The following is a 16,514-nucleotide window of genomic DNA, read 5'->3' as shown; positions in this document are numbered from 1 at the left end:
CATGGACCATGTAATTTATCAACAATATTTTGAGTTTGTCCAATTTTTTGTTGGTACAAAAATTTGGACAAACTCAAAATATTGTTGATAAATTACCTGATCCATGAAGAAGTACCTTTAGAAATTGACAAAAATTTGGACAAACTCAAAATATTGTTTAAATTTTCATGTGAACATACTCATTTTTGTATACAAATATAGGGTTTTCTTTATAGAAAGTCAAAGATAACTCTGTTAAATTTCCATTGTAATCAGGGCCTAGATGGTTTTATCAACAGACTAGACAAACTCAAAATATTGTTTGATAAATAACAAAGCTCTCTTTTTATTTATAGTTCTTGTGACTTGTCATTGTCTGGTTTAAATTAGCACATTTTCGGTATTTTATATGCTGTATTAATTATAATTATCTTTTAATATCAGCAAAAATGAAGAGGTAGACATTATAAAGTTTTTAAATAAAACAGCTAGTAACGTTTCTTATTAAGAATATTTAACAAATTTTAACAACAAAAATCAACACTTGTACAAATATAGCAAAACAATTACAAATCAAAATGGCTCAGTCTTATAAATAAAATAAATGATGATCTCTTAACGATAAATGACGTAATAAACAAATAAACGTCAAAAACAATGTTTTTTTTTTTTTGTTGTCAGTACTTGTACTGATAATATCTTGATGGATGAGAGTGCATTGGTCTGAAATGAGTATCATGGTGTGGATGATATTCATTTGTATTATGAGAGGATTCTCTATCTCTCTTTTGTATCGATTGTGTCGGCTGTTGAGAATATTTTTCATAATCTGTTACATAACTAGGCTGATAGTTCGTGGCTTCACTTGCTTGAACTCCTGCAGCTCCATACAAATACTGGTACTTTGCTTGAGGGCTTTGGTAGTAATTCAAGTATCCTGGGTTAGAGTACAGTGGATTTGATTGAGCGAATCCATTAGTGTAAGCTGCCGAAGGCTGTTGGTTGTATATGTAGTTATTAGATAGTTGAGCTGATGGAATGTGGTTATAAAGAGGAACTTGAGGAGATTCATAGTAACTAGGTTGATTAACGGGAACCGCGTTTGTTGGTGGGGAAACTGATGGCTGTGGAGTCACGTAGTTTGGCCCAGACACTTGAAGAGAAGATTGAACTGACGCAGCAGGTGTTTCCTGCTGTATTTGATTTGTCGCTAAAGCCTGTTGAACTGGCGCTTGAAGAACGTTTCCATATCCAAGATACCCCGGAAAAACATTCTGAGGAATAAGAACTAACTGCGTATGACCTGTTGCAGTTTTGGTAGCCACGAGCTGAAACTTCGGAACTCCCAAACCTTGCTGTACATAGTGCAACGGAATCCCTTGACCCTGATGAGGAAGATACCCGACATGATTATTCAATTGATATCCATCAACTTGTTGGTAGTTTTGCTGTTGGGGATATACAGGAGGTTGTGTAGCAGGTCCTGGATGTTGCGAATTAGTATATTTAATGTTTTGTTGTTTCTGATGGTTGGTATTTTGAATGTCATTTTGCTGTGGGTGTTTATGGCCCGAGTTTTTGCCTTCTATAGATCGAATGGAATCATTCGCTAATATTGGCACAGCTAACAATAGGATTACCTGTAACAATAAAATAAATCATAAGTCAAAAACGAAAGCATAATATTAATGTTACGTTAGGTTATATTACTTGAAATGTAATATATATTACTTTAAACGGTGTTATAATAATAAACAGTGAAATAACCAAGAATAATTTAGTTTTTCGAAATCAACACAAGAAAGAGTATTTTGCTGTCTTAAAATAAAAACTTGGATTTACCTTTTCAAAAAGGCCTTTTTGTTCGAACAACTGGGTTCAACGGTTGTTTTTTCTTATATTACTGTATATTAAATAAAATGCTTTTTTTTTCAGAATACGGTTTTGAAATTTAACATGCTTAAAAAAATTTTTTTTCACATTTCAAAATTTCACATCATTTCGTCATTTGAATTTTAACAAAAAGGTTTCTAATTTTTTACTAAGCTCTTTATTGTACCATTTTTAATATAATTTACAAGTTTTAAGCAAATATTTTTTTCATACTTACGCACCCACACACACGCACCCTCTCCCTCATTCATTCCCACACGCACATGTATCCTCTCCCTCATTCATTCACGCATACACACATTCACATACACATGAATACAAACGTCACACAAATACAATTACTAAACTTCTTTTCTTTTATATTATGTGTCATTATATTTACAGTGGATTTTTTAAATTGGCTTTAGATTAAGATTTTTCTAATTATTTTGTTTATGTAATAGCTGTAAAAATCCCAAATAAAATAAAATAAATAAATAAATAAATAAAACTCGCACCAATTTGTTTACTTACAAGTTTAATAAAAAATATACATCAGCTCAGTTTAATGCATTTATAATAAATGATATCAATAAATTGAAACACTTTATATACAGTTTATAAACGTATTAGGGCGGGTATATTTCCTTAAGGTAATGTATTGCAAACTATTCAGTTGAAGAATGCCATTGATACCATTAATTTTAGATTACCACAATTCTAACATCCGTGAGAAAAATAAGCATTTAAATTGTAGTTACTATGTAAAACATTTAAGCTACCCCGGATCCAACCTGCCACACGTTACAATCGAATCTCTTTATTACTTATACATGAGGAAAAGGGAGGATGACTGAGGGGATAAACTACAGAGGGCGCCCTCAACGAAAGTACCACGAGGATTTATGCCCAGATATGAGCTGCAGGTCATATGAAGACCTCAACAGGGCTGCGCAGTGGCAAAAGAGATGCAGAGCTTTGCTGCAAACCAATACATCTTAGAGGATTAAAACCAGAGAGAGACATTTTACTAGATCATCATATTTTTGTCTTTACGATTCACCTATTATATTTTTGAACCAGGTTGTGGTCTCTTTATGGTATCGGAAACTCTGAAGGAAAAGCAATTGGATATAATTTGTTTTTCTTACACGTGGTAAAATTAGAGCACTTAGTTGTACGACGAAGTTTCTCGAAAATGTGTGAAAAAATTAATGAAAATACGGATTAATAAAAGTAACTTCTTCAAAACGTCACTGAACAGCTATTTAGAATAGCCAATCAATCAATCGTGTGTTTTAATATATTTTTGGTTTCCGGGAAGCCAAATTTAGCGTGTTTTTATACGTAAAGGGTTCCCATTTTTAATGTCAGGATAACTAACCAACGACAACTAGTGACATCACGGGTGAAATAATTTCAAGATTTCAAAAATCATAGCAACGAAAATACGATACATAAAAATAAAAATAAAATTTGGGTTAGTTTGATAGTCAATTAACAAATAAAAAAAAATTCGAAAACCTTGGAATTTCTTTATTGTGATTGTTTTCCAGCTTACCTTATATTCGTAAAAATTTAAATAATTAATTTTATAGTTTTTTAATTGTGGATATTATTTGTTGAATTAAATATAACAAGTCAACAATATCTAAAACACTTACGTAACAATTCATGTTGTCAATGTATGGAAGAACTCACGCGAGGAAAAAAGCGCTCAGAAAATATAATATGTTACAAATATGCCTTCGACAAAACGTACGGAAACTTGTATCAGCCGTAACGACTGAAGTCAAATGTCTCGCTTTCCATGGCAACCTTACTTTATATAGAGAACTTTCTTGTTTTTCCGAGTGTGTACTTGCACTTGCATTTACTAAGTATTATTTATACTTAGCAGTTAAACTGTGCTCATAAATAGCCGTTATACTTGAAAGGAAAACGTGATTATTGCGTAAATGCAACACTTAAAGCAGCATTAGTTGGTAATGAAGGGGGCTGCCATAGCTAGATAGAAAGCAGATCAGGTAAACGGAAAATGGATTAATCAATCAACAAACTAATTCGCTTTTATTTACATGCATAAATTTTATCCCCTGCTTCCGTTAAGAGTCACAAATAAAACAAACGAAAAGTGGAACTCTTCCGCGCTAAGATTTCTAGTTGTAAACGCTTCAACTCTGGTTAGGGTTTCCATACTTCGCTTGGGCCTCGTCAGGACGTTCTGGAATGGGGATATGTTGTAAAAAAGGGCAATTTTTTACGCGTTTTTCAGAAATATAATAGAAATGTTTATATTTAAATTTGTTGCAACAGAGAGGGAAAACATTTTTGAGAAGGAAATATGGGAGTCTAGGCGTTTACAGGGCTTATGACCTGTCATTGGCTGGTTTAAATGGCCATTTTACACACTGTGTAACATTCACCGTTCTGCCTAAGTTTAAACATCCACATTTCCTCAACTCTTCCATCTGTTGACTTTTGTGAAGTAAAGGAGCTAAAACGTTAATTATGTGGGTGAGATTCATCCTGAAAACAATTTTCCAATTTTCATACTTCTTTTTTTTCCAGCTAGTTAATACAAAAATGTTTTGAGTATGTCCAAGCGCTTGCAGATTCAATGTTACACAGTGTGTAAAATGGCCACTTAAACCAGCCAATGACAGGTCATAAGCCCTGTAAACGCCTAGACTTCCATATTCTCTTCTCAAAAATGTTTTCCCTCTCTGTTGCACCAAATGTAAATACGAACAACTCCCTAGAGAGGAAATCCAGCTAGTCTGCAAGCTTTAAACATACTCAAAGAAATGCTTTTCTTACATTTTATGTTATGTTTCTTGCGGAAGAAGTACCGCTGTTAAAATTTTTTTGTGATTTGCAGTTAACATATTACTGCAATATTGATTCTACAGTCCCTTGCTGCAGACCAAATTTTTACCATTACTTTTCACCGGGCCAACTTCAATGATATTACTTTTTCCACAATGGTTTTATGAGCAGGAATGGAAATTAAAAACTCACTCGATTAAAAAAATTAACAACAAAAAAAAACATTTTTCTCTGAAGAACCGTTTTCGACTTCCACTCTATTGAGGCAAGTTCAGCTTCTATGAAGTTTTTTAGATACATCAGTTGCTGAAATTCTTTGCTACCTTGTTTCCACATTCATTGTCAGTACGGCCGTGGAAGATTTTTGTTAATTAACAGCGTTGCACTGTGTAAGTTTAAATCGGGACATAATAGGTTTCATCGGGACGTCGCACTATGGAAAATGGTAGAACAACGGTATATGACAAGTGATTTTTACCAATGTTGCTACTGACACATTTCAAAATATGTTTTAATAGTTAAACTTTAAAATAATGTTAGAATTTTAAATTAAGTAAATATAATACATTTTTTTCAATTTTACAAACTGTATTTTTTACGGATACCATTTTAAATCTGTTCACTTCATCACGTTAAAAGTGAATTTCGTATTAAACTTTGGAGGAATCTGAAAACTTTATCTTTTAAACATCATAATACAACTAAAAAATATTTTTTTAAATTAAATACATTGAAGTAATTGTGCAATAATATAATATAAAAAATAAAAAAAGTTAATTGAGACTTTTGACAGTCACCCACGTCTCGCCATGCTTTACATTTATTGTTGTTTTATAGTCCAGGTAATAATGAAAACCAGTTATAAAAATAAGCTGCCAAAATTTGCCAATCATGAAGTTATTGTGAAAAATGTGATAAAAGTCAGAAAAACAAAAACCCGACATCTATGGCTGTTTTTAATGTAAATTATTTATGCAAAATGTTTTCGAATTAGTTTGTTATTCGATATTGAATCATTTATTGATATAATTGATAGATATTTGTCATTTTATAATAATAATAATTACCCACCGATATTAAAATAAGTAGTTAGTATACAACAATGTTTTGAGTATGTCCAAATGCTTGCCGACTGGCTGGATTATCTCCCTAGGGAGTTGTTCATATTTAAATTTGTTGCAACAGAGAAGGAAAACATTTTTGAGAAGGGAATATGGGAGTCTAGGCATTTACAGGTCTTATGACCTGTCATTGGTTGGTTTAAGTGGCCACTTTACACCCACACTTTGTAACATTCACCATTCTGCCTATGTTTGATCATCCACATTCCCTCAACTCTTCCATCTGTCGACTTTTTAAAATATAAATACCTAGACTTGTAGATGCCTAGACTCCCATATCCCTTCTCAAAAATGTTTTCCCTCTCTGTTGCAACAAATTTAAAGTTTGTATACATAATTTAATCAAATGAACACCATTTTTTATGTTTTCAATTTTATTTTCAATATTTTATTGTATGAAAATAAAAATATCATAGAAAAGTGATTTCATTTGAAGCCTTTAAGACTACTTTATATTCGCGTTTTTTTTTCATATACCTCTAAAAATAAAAGAATCATTTACTTTTGATCCGAAACCGACCCATATTGTCCTTAGGGCGTCGGGACAGAGGGCTAAATAACGGTAACAGTCGCAACAGATGGCAACCCTATCTCTGATGTATTTGGGTGATTTGGTGGTATTTTATTTATTTTTTGACAGAGTTGAGGAAATGTGAATATTTAAACAGGCGGAATGATGAATGTTTCACGTTGTGCTTAAAGTGGCCATTAAACCAGCTAATGACAAGTCATGAGCCGTGTAAATGCGTAGACATCCATATTCTCATCTCAAAAATGTTTTTTTCGTCTCTATGGCAATAAATGTCAACATAGTCAACATGTTTTCAAAATCAAAGTAGAACGTTCGTATGAATGTCGTTAAAAATAAATGGATAACATTATTTTCAAGTTAATTTAATATTATTCCAATTGTACTTTACCCATAAATAAGAAAACTCACAAGGCACTATAAAATTCCATTATGATTAACTACAAGTCAACCTGGTTGAACTCAACTAATCTCTTGCGCTAATTATCTGAATTTCATGCTTATGCATCTCAACTTAATTCAAAACAAACTTTAAAGAAATTCGTGACAATACCTTAATAAAGCGCAACCACAATATTATATAAATGGATTCAATTATCAAATAAAAATTTTCTCACACTTTCTGAATTATTCATGCAATGGTCATTCTAGATTGAATGCTTTTTATTAATTATTAAAAATATGTTATGTAGATTAATGACGAGTCAAAATAATTTGGAAATATCTTGTTAATTAAATAATCGTGAATACGAAATGTTCCAGATGCTACGTAAATGCAACTAAATATTGATTGATTTTAAGTTTTCAAATATTTTTAATTGCTTAGAGCCTAATTTACAGCTGATATAACATGTTAATAATAATTGTGAGGTAATGTAATGTGTGGATGATGTATTCAGTTCTAAACCATATCAAATTTCTTACTTATGTAAGCTGAAAGATTTATAATTTAATAGTGGAAGTCAAACAACTCTTCAAACACTAGAGCTTGCCTTTTTGTGGAGAGATACAGCGTAAACTTAATAAATATACACTTTAAATAATAAACATGCAATGTTTTGATTATGTCCAAATGTTTGAAAACTGGCTGGATTTCCTCCCTAGGGAGTTATTCAGATCTAAATTTGTTTTCAGGCGTTGTCTAGTAGATGAGTTGGTTCAGCCGGATGAATCTCACCCACATTATAAAGATTTCAGCTTTTTTATTTATTTACAAACATAAAATTGTAATACGTTTTTGAGACAACGAGTCCCAACTCCGTGGGACTAAAAGTCCTGTGTTGAGATAGGACGAGCAATTATATGACACAGACACATGAGTATATCACCACAAATATAGGATTAGAAATATAAAAAATAATTATAAAAAATATTTTTTAAAACATAATTATGGCACATCAATATGGTAAACAGTAAACTTAAGGATTCCCTCCCACTAAGAAAAATCCAGTTCTTAACTCCTTTCTCGAATATAATTTTTGTCCATTAGAGTTTAATACGTTATAAGCCTAATACGCGATAAATGAAAAGTCAACAGATGGAAGAGTTAGAGAAATGTGAATGTTTAAACATAGGCAGAATGGTAAATGTGACACAGTGTGTAAAGTGGCCACTTAAACCAGCCAATAATAGGTCATAAGCCCTGTACATGCCCAGACTTCCATATTCCCTTCTCAAAAAAGTTTTTCCTCCGTTGCAACAAATTAAAATTTACACTTATTTGATTATTCATTAATAAATTTGAAGGGATATTAGATATTTATCTTAAAAGGCTATGCTTAAAAATTCCGTTACACGCGGGGATGTTTCATCGTGTTACTCGGACATTTGTAAAAAGCATGGAGACATACTGTTAAACAGTTCCTTTTCCATTGTTTATAATAATTGTAACATAATTTAGGCCCGTTATAGCAAATCGAATTGTAAATCATAATAAATCGGTCATAAAACAAGCGTGCGCTCCCGCTTTCTGACAATAACCGACTGATGGAATATGTAGTATGTAGTATGCAGGTAAAATAATTCAATTATATTAATCTCACCCGCAACAATAAAGGTTTCAGCTCTTTAACTTCACAAACGTCAACAGGTGGAAGAATTGAAGGAATATAATGTTCAAAAATAAGCAGAATGGTGAATGTTACACAGTGTGTAAAGTGGCCACGTAAACAGGCCAAAGACAGAGCATAAGCTCTGTGGATGCCTAGACTTCTATATTTTCTTCTCTTAAATGTTTTGCATCCCTATTGTGGTGCTTAACGTATTAACAGCTTCCTAAGGGGTTATATCAAGTCCTTGTCCACAAAAATTTAACTCAAAATATTGTTTTTCTTAAAATGGTACAAAGATTTTTTTTTTTTTAAGAAATACTTGCGTTCCTATAATTTACCCAAATATTTCATTTTGAGGGCCATTTTCAACGAGTTGTATACAACTCACTATTGGAAAATGGGAATCGAGTTGGGGTAGAATGGGATTCGAACCACCGACCTTTGGTCCGTGAGTCCAAGACGCTAGACACAGGACCACAACCCGATCTGATTATTAAATTATTAAAGTAATTTTAAAGAAACCCTCAACATTCAATGCGGAAAGTCTATATAACATATTTAAGGTTCATACAGTAGACATTCTTTATAAAATAAATTCCACTACAAATTTTTAAATAGGAAAAAATAAAAGAATATGAGATGAATAAGTCACCCAGATACCGAAATAATATTAAAATTCCTAAATTCCTCACAAGTCATGGTCAAAATAGCTTTGTCTTCAAGGGTGTTAAAAATTTTAATAATATCCCCAACTGAAATAAAAACAATTAAAAATAATATATCAATAAATAAATTTAAAGTAAATCTAAAGAAATTTATTAAACACGTGTAAAAACTACATTAAATGTTAGACAGTATGCATGTATAATTATTTTATGTTTTTTTCTTTATATATTCTATGTTTTTTTTTAATTTTCATATACTCGTATATTCAAAATTATATAAACACTTATAAATAAACAACTACAACAGTGTAAGTCACTCTCCAAACACAAGAGTTAGTCTCTTTTTTGGAGAGGTTCAGTGATAACATTTACTAGATGTATAAAAGTAGATTTAAAAAAATTAAGTTTTATTAAACTATATATAAAATGTGTTTCCACAAAGTGAATTCTGAAATAATAAAGAAAAATGTTTTGGGGTAACCCGCTAAGCCTCAATTTTAGGGACTTGTCAGCAAATGGGAAGGAGAGAATATGGAAGGTAGTCATAAAAATATACTAAAACACTCAGACCAAACGATAAAAAGTATATCTTAGATTTTCGGTATAGTAGTTATTTAGTCTGTCGAGGATACATATTTAAACATTGCCATTTATAAATATATTGTAACGAATAATCGTTTAAATGGGGATGAAATATAAATTTCATCCCCATTTAAGCAGCGCGTAATTAAGCACGGGTCCAAATAGTATTTTTTGGTACGTTAAAATTCAAGCATGGGAAAACCACGTCAGACCGTGCATTTTGAAAAACAAGGACCGCCCGTGACAAGCAAAATTCGTGAATAAATGTGTAACTTAACAAAATCTGAGATGTAGTTTTTTTATATCGTGGGAGCATCGCTTTACGGCATGCTTCCTAAAAACCCTATTTTATTTTTATATTAAAAATAAATGGTACATCTTTATAATGAATTATCATTACATCTGTCTAAATCTTGACAATTTGCGTCCATTTTTACATATAAAATCTGAATTGTTTAACCCGATGTCGTATAGACGACAATAAAGTCGGTCGGAGTTTTATTTAGAGGAATGACGCGGACAGCTGTGGCTTTGAATTTTGAGTCCTATTTTTTATCTTGATTCTTCACACTTCTTGTGTGAAGGTCGGACATAATTATTGTCCACATTTTGGAGATTCTCGTCTTTACTGGTTGAGGGACACTGCTCAATAGCGTATATTTTGTGATGGATTTGATCTGCATTTATTTGTTCGGCTTACTTTTTGCATTGTCTCACCACAATGCACAGAGCGAAGCTGTCAACCAATAAAAGCACCAATCTTTGAAATCTGTTGATACATTGAGTGTTGAAATTCTTCGATTTAATCAAAATTTGTCATTTTTCACACTTCTCACAAAGGGACGCTACAATATGTAGATGGATATACAAGACAAAATAAACAATTTTACTTAAATTAAAATTTGTGATTTCAAACTAAATTAATATTCATAGAAGCACTTTGTAAAGCTCTCTTTAGGTATTATATGGTGTAAATGCCACTATATAAGTTATCCTTAATAAAATATTACAGTTTGTCAGTCTTCACCTGTAATATGGATATCGCTAGATTAAAGCAACAGTGAAATATCTCTAAAGAACAAATTCTAAAAAAATCGGACTTAGAGGCGTACAAAGGGTCTGACTAAATTGAATTATATGAAGTAAATTATGAATAGTATATGTTCATATAGGTTAGATATCTAACTTCAATATTGTATTATTTGAAAATACATTTTTTTTTAATTTTATTAACATATCTGCACGTGTATCTCAAATTCAGAAATATACGGTTTATCTCACTGCTGCTTTAGGCAATCGATATGTACATCTGTTTTTGTAAACTTCTTATGTAAACGAGTAAATAAGTAATACAACTAAATTAACCACTATAGCTTTTAGTTTTGGTAGGTACGTTAACCGGTTTCTAAGTTTTTACCTCATCATCAGGAGCTGATGTTAAAAATATAGATAAATTAAAAATACTTTTAACATATTGGTACATTTTATCGACGCTGGAAAAAAAATGTTACCGAGAGACATGTGGCAACTTTTAGAATAATCAATTGAAGTGTTTTATTTTTATTTTAATTAATAATTAAACTCCCGTTTAAAATTATTATTTAAATCTTGTAGGAGTAATGCCAAAATATTACGTATGTTTTTTTTTTAAAAAAAAACACTTATTAGTTTTTCTGTAAAGTTACTATATGTCGCTTGGTAACTTTTTCCTTTCCAGCGTAGATATAATTGATTAAAAAATCTTAATAACACTTTTTTACTTTATATGATGTAAGTAAGTGTGTTTTATAATAAAGGTGATTTCTTGCCAGTGTAAAAACATTTTTATTTATTTAGTTATGCTTTATAAAGTTAGTTCATAACATCTTAAGAACTAATATAAACTTTTAATAACATTATGATTTTTTATGAAAATTTCTCAACAGTATGTTATTTGTATCATAAATAATTTTGTCTCTAGGAAGTGTGTTTTCTTTGAAATCATGTTTTCTCATTCAATTAACCGGTACATTTATTGTTATTATATTTGTAAAATTATACATCTGCATAGCTACTTCATTAAAGGTGCAGTAAATTCACCTGTTCTTGAGCAATCATATTATTAACCCTCCGATGGTCGCAATGTATTTATTAAATACATAGCATTGATTGTCAATAAAGATTTTTTATGAAAATTATCATTTATTTTTTTCAATATATATGTAGATTACAAAATAAAGTACCTTATTTCATGCGTATAGAAATAATAAAAAGTCAATAAAATTCGTTTTTGATAAAAATAACACGTAAATTATTTATATTATAATATTTTGAAAATAATGTTCAAAAATTTCGAGAATCTTGTAGCAAAAAACTCCCTCAGAGACGCGAAAAATGACAATGTCTAAAGTTATATTGTTTAACATGGAAAAAGCCCTTCTAACAGGCATAATCATTGACAGGTTAGTCTTGTATATTTGAATGTAGAACAGTTTATGTTGACGCTATCTAAGGTAATTATCGATAATAATTAAAAATACAGGGTTAAATATTACAAAAGTAATTTATTTATTTATATTTAGATAATTTATATAGCGCCGTTTATGTGAAAATCACCTCAGGGGCGCTGTACAATAAATAAATATCCCACTAAATATTGCAGCTACAGAGCGCATGGACGGTTGGGATTCTTGTTCCTCGTCTCCAATTATGATATACAGGAGCTAGATTACAGCACGTCTTGCAGCTACAGAGCGCATAGACAATAACAAATCTAGCCCCTTTTTACATTTTTTATTTGACAATAAAGTTTAGAGATTTAGTGATATTAAAAAAAATAATAATAAAAAAAAAACAATTTATAAAAATAGAAGTTAGATTACAACAAGTCTTGCAGCTACTGAGTGCATTGACGGTTGGAATTCTAGATCTCATTTACTAAATTAGGATATTTAATCGTCTTGCAGCTACAAAGTGCATGGACGAGTGAAATTCTGGTCACTTAAAATTATCAATAAATTTACAAAAACAAACATTGAGCATAATAGTAAATTTGTAAAGTGTTCGTGTTAAAAAGTAAATAACAAAGAACTAAACTAGACTAAGTAAATTTGGTTTTAGATGTTAATTTAGCAGATAAACTTCAAAAAGCCTAACTTTCTTATGTTAGAATAGAATTAAGAATAGTCCAGAAGAAGCGTAGAAAATTTTAATACATCGGACTGTGTCCAATAATTCCCCACTATGCCTCACTTTCACCGCGCGCACACGCGCGCGCGTGTTGCACGATGGGAAAAAATATAATTATAACACAAATGTATGGTAAAAAAAAGCACTCTGTTGATTTCTCTAAAATTTTATTGTGCACGCGGAAATATTGATTGACACAACAGAGTAGATAAGTAAAGGGTCGTTTTATAAGAGTAATGTATAAATCTATATTGTGTAATTCTATAATTGAAGATATATATGCATGTTAAATTGTATCGACGAATGCTTTCAAATTGTATGTTTTCTAGTATGTATCTTTGTTGAATTAACTAGTAAAATAAAAATAAAATAAAATAAAAATAATAATTTATAATGAAGTGTTACGAAGTGAATGCCGGTACTCGCTTCGGCAGTACATATTATACTAAAATTGGAACGATACAGAGAAGTGAAAGCCGATTCAATAATAAATCATATATTTATTTTAAGTAAGATGAGAATCGGAATAAGGAGTATATCTTCTAGACAAATAGCGCCCGTTTTTGTCTCATTGGGTATTGCGACCATCGCAGGGTTAAAGTAATCATCACAGTATAAGATAATAAAGAATGATAATATAAAAACAACACAAATTATAATGGTAAATACACTACAATCTGCTTGTGTGTGAAATTAAATCATTACCAGCACATTGGTGTCGACTGGCTTTGATTCAAAATGTTTTTAATAAGTGTGATCTTTTAATTCAATTTATTTCGACTCATTTTATTATAATATGTATTTGTTTGTAATGTATGTATTATTTTAATAATGTACATATTAAAACAATGTGTACATTACAAACTAAAATTTGAGACGTACCTAGTATAAAAAGACAAAAAATACATAAAGAAACTCTTGTCAAAATAGTAGGAGAATCCTGCTCCGGAAAACCCCTTCGGATACATGGAACAGATCAACATCCAGAGCGATGTTGTTCAGCATAGCGGTTCCCCTTCCAACAGGCATAACCATCGTCAAGTTACTCCTGTATGTCGTAATATGAAACAATCTTTGCTGACTCTGTCTAAGGTAATTATCAGGAACATACAAACCAACGCTCATCATAATCTCAGAATTATCGAACTGTTGTAGCCAATACCCTGAAGAAAATCGGTCGGGTAGGACCAAGGATAATACCCGCGCACTCTGATGTAGATATATCCCAGAAACTTTTTTGGATTTTCTGTATCATAAGATCACTTCAGTTCATGTAGTCCTCAAATCATAAATAATTGAATAGCTAGTTTTTTATTTTCATTTCTTAAACACGTATTTTAAATCAAAAATACTAAAAAAATATACAAGAATCATTAAGTCAGTTGATGGCCAATCCATGGGGCTATAGAATGAGATTTTTTCAAAAGAGTCATTAATAACATAATTTATTTCTTAATCAAAGTTTTGTTTGTTTTATTTCAGACTGACTCAAACTAAAAATAGTATTTTATAAAAAATATAAATAATATAAAAATATGTGTATAAATGTTTAAAAGTTTTCAATGCCTTTTCAAAAAGTCTCGGAGAAGCTAAGAACGTAATTAAAAGAAAAAAACGTTAAAAAATTGATAAAAATATTTGTGTGAAGAATAGATAAAAATATTTCGGCCTCGTGGTGTAGTGGTCAGCGCGTTTGGCTAACATGCAAGAGGTCTCTAGTTCGATTCCCATGGTTGACATGAAATATTAATATAAAAGGGTGTTTTTACACTAGCATATTTAATAGTCCCTGAACTGGCACATAAATCCTAAAACTGATCATCTTAAAGGTTCATGTAACAAAAATAATCAAGATACGCTGCGATTGGTGTACCAATGTAGTGCGATGGTTCATCTGATTTTTACAAATTATAAATTGTTAAGTTTTTTAATACCAAATAAACGCACAATACAATGCAACAACTTGCATCAGTATTATGACTTCTTATTTGTATATAGATACTACATAACCGGTTGAGTGGTCGCATAAGGCAACAGCCTCGACATTGATTACAGGTTCCGGTAAAAAGTGAAACCGTGCAACCTCCAACTGCAGTATTCATAAAGTCCACCATACAAATTTCTACGTACTATCGTCGTTAGACCTGCACCAAAAGATCTGTATCACTGTAACCTTCTTATTTGCGGTACGTTCAGTTAGTTGATCTTCGTTGAAGGGCAGCGGATGGAAAAAGCTCTTCATTTACGTGAGCCGATTGTGAATATGGAGATGATTCCTTATATGAAAGATTGCATGAAGAATGCGCTCGTCGGGAAAAAGGCGGGAAATGTGTAATAGTACGCAAGCCTCGTGCGTTTTGATAACACTTAGAAAATATCATTATCATCATCATCATTCACGTACCCGCACCTACGGGAGCAAAAAGCAACTCATTGGTACATCAATAGCAGTGTATCTTGTTATTTTTTTCATGTGATTCATACGGTCAAATAACAATTTATTTATTTATTTACATACATGTAGTTTATAACACATTATTTGAGACATAAGTCCCAACTCCATGGGACTAAAAGACCTGTGTTGAGATGGGAAGAGTAATTGGTTGACACATACGCATGAATATATCTCCACAAATATAGGATCAGAAACACAAAAAAGAGTTTAAAAAACATATATATGGCACATCAATAAAGTAAACAGTATGGTTATTTATTTGTTTATTTATTATATATTTACGGCCTAAGCCAATAACAACAGTTACATGAAGAAATATAAATGCAAGAAACCGAACCAAAAGAACATAAAACCATTTAGCAATGACAAAATGAGATGATTAAGTGTAAAACTACCTTGTTAAATAAATATTTCATCCTGACCATGTCAGGAATCGAACCTAAATGGTAGACAAATGCAAATGCAAAATATATCACAATAATTCCCTTTCCGCACCTAATGGCGCATAATCGCAGCGTATTTTGATGTTTTTTTTGCTACCTAAAGGTAAGATGATCAGTCTTACGCTTCCAGTCTTGGTACTAGTTCAGGGACTATTTTTATTTTTAAAAATTTTTTTTTTTTTTTTTGCACCACAACAGGCCAGGACGCCCAATTCCAAAGCAGAACACCCAGGCTTGAGAAAAATCATATGAATTTTGGTGTTCTCACTAGGAATCGAACCCGTAACTTTCCGTGCTTAAGTCAAGTGTCTTAACCATTGCACCACGGAGGCCGTAAAATATATACGTACGTGTATCTTTACCAACACACTAAAAATATTAATCATTTATTATAATAAAAGGTAAAACTCAATATTACAAAAAAATAAACATAAATATACATGTTATTAAATAACGTAACTGCGTTCAAACCTGATATAATATTATAAATTTAAATAACACTGTTATTTTATAATTATCTTTATTTTATTGGGTGTTAACATAAGTTGTTTATGTCTTTTTTCGAAATGAGTACACCAAGAGGACACATAAAAAAAGTAAAACATATCAATAAATAATTCGCCTATTTTTTTTACCAAAAAATTGACAATATTTAATAGCATCTTCACTGTACACTGCGCAAATATCGCGAGCAAACCAAAGCAATGTCAAAGGGCAACTTTATTACCTCGATTGAACGCAAACAGAAAGTGGTGTCGAAAATGCTCACTTCCATCTATTTTATATTCTATTGTAAATGCCTGTATTTAAAAATAAAATA

The 16,514-nt window shown here is 31.2% G+C and overlaps 1 protein-coding gene across 1 annotated transcript; it reads right to left on the bottom strand.

Annotated features, from left to right (window-relative positions):
• Positions 1–471: 471 nt before the first annotated feature.
• LOC148282449 (uncharacterized) lies at positions 472–3,800 on the bottom strand. Its single transcript, XM_088225064.1, has 2 exons — positions 3,516–3,800; positions 472–1,619 (listed from the first exon to the last, which is right to left on the bottom strand). The coding sequence occupies exons 1-2, from the start codon at positions 3,525–3,527 to the stop codon at positions 657–659; spliced, it is 975 nt and encodes a 324-aa protein (XP_088081190.1). The 5' UTR covers positions 3,528–3,800; the 3' UTR covers positions 472–656.
• Positions 3,801–16,514: the final 12,714 nt, after the last annotated feature.

This window comes from Micrasema longulum, unplaced genomic scaffold (assembly GCF_059751315.1).
Source record: "Micrasema longulum isolate JH-2025_06_02 unplaced genomic scaffold, ASM5975131v1 h1tg000328l, whole genome shotgun sequence".
In the NCBI taxonomy this organism is placed as follows: Eukaryota; Metazoa; Arthropoda; class Insecta; order Trichoptera; family Brachycentridae; genus Micrasema; species Micrasema longulum.
Note: the sequence above shows the minus strand (reverse complement) of the source record. Positions and strands in the feature narration are given on the sequence as shown.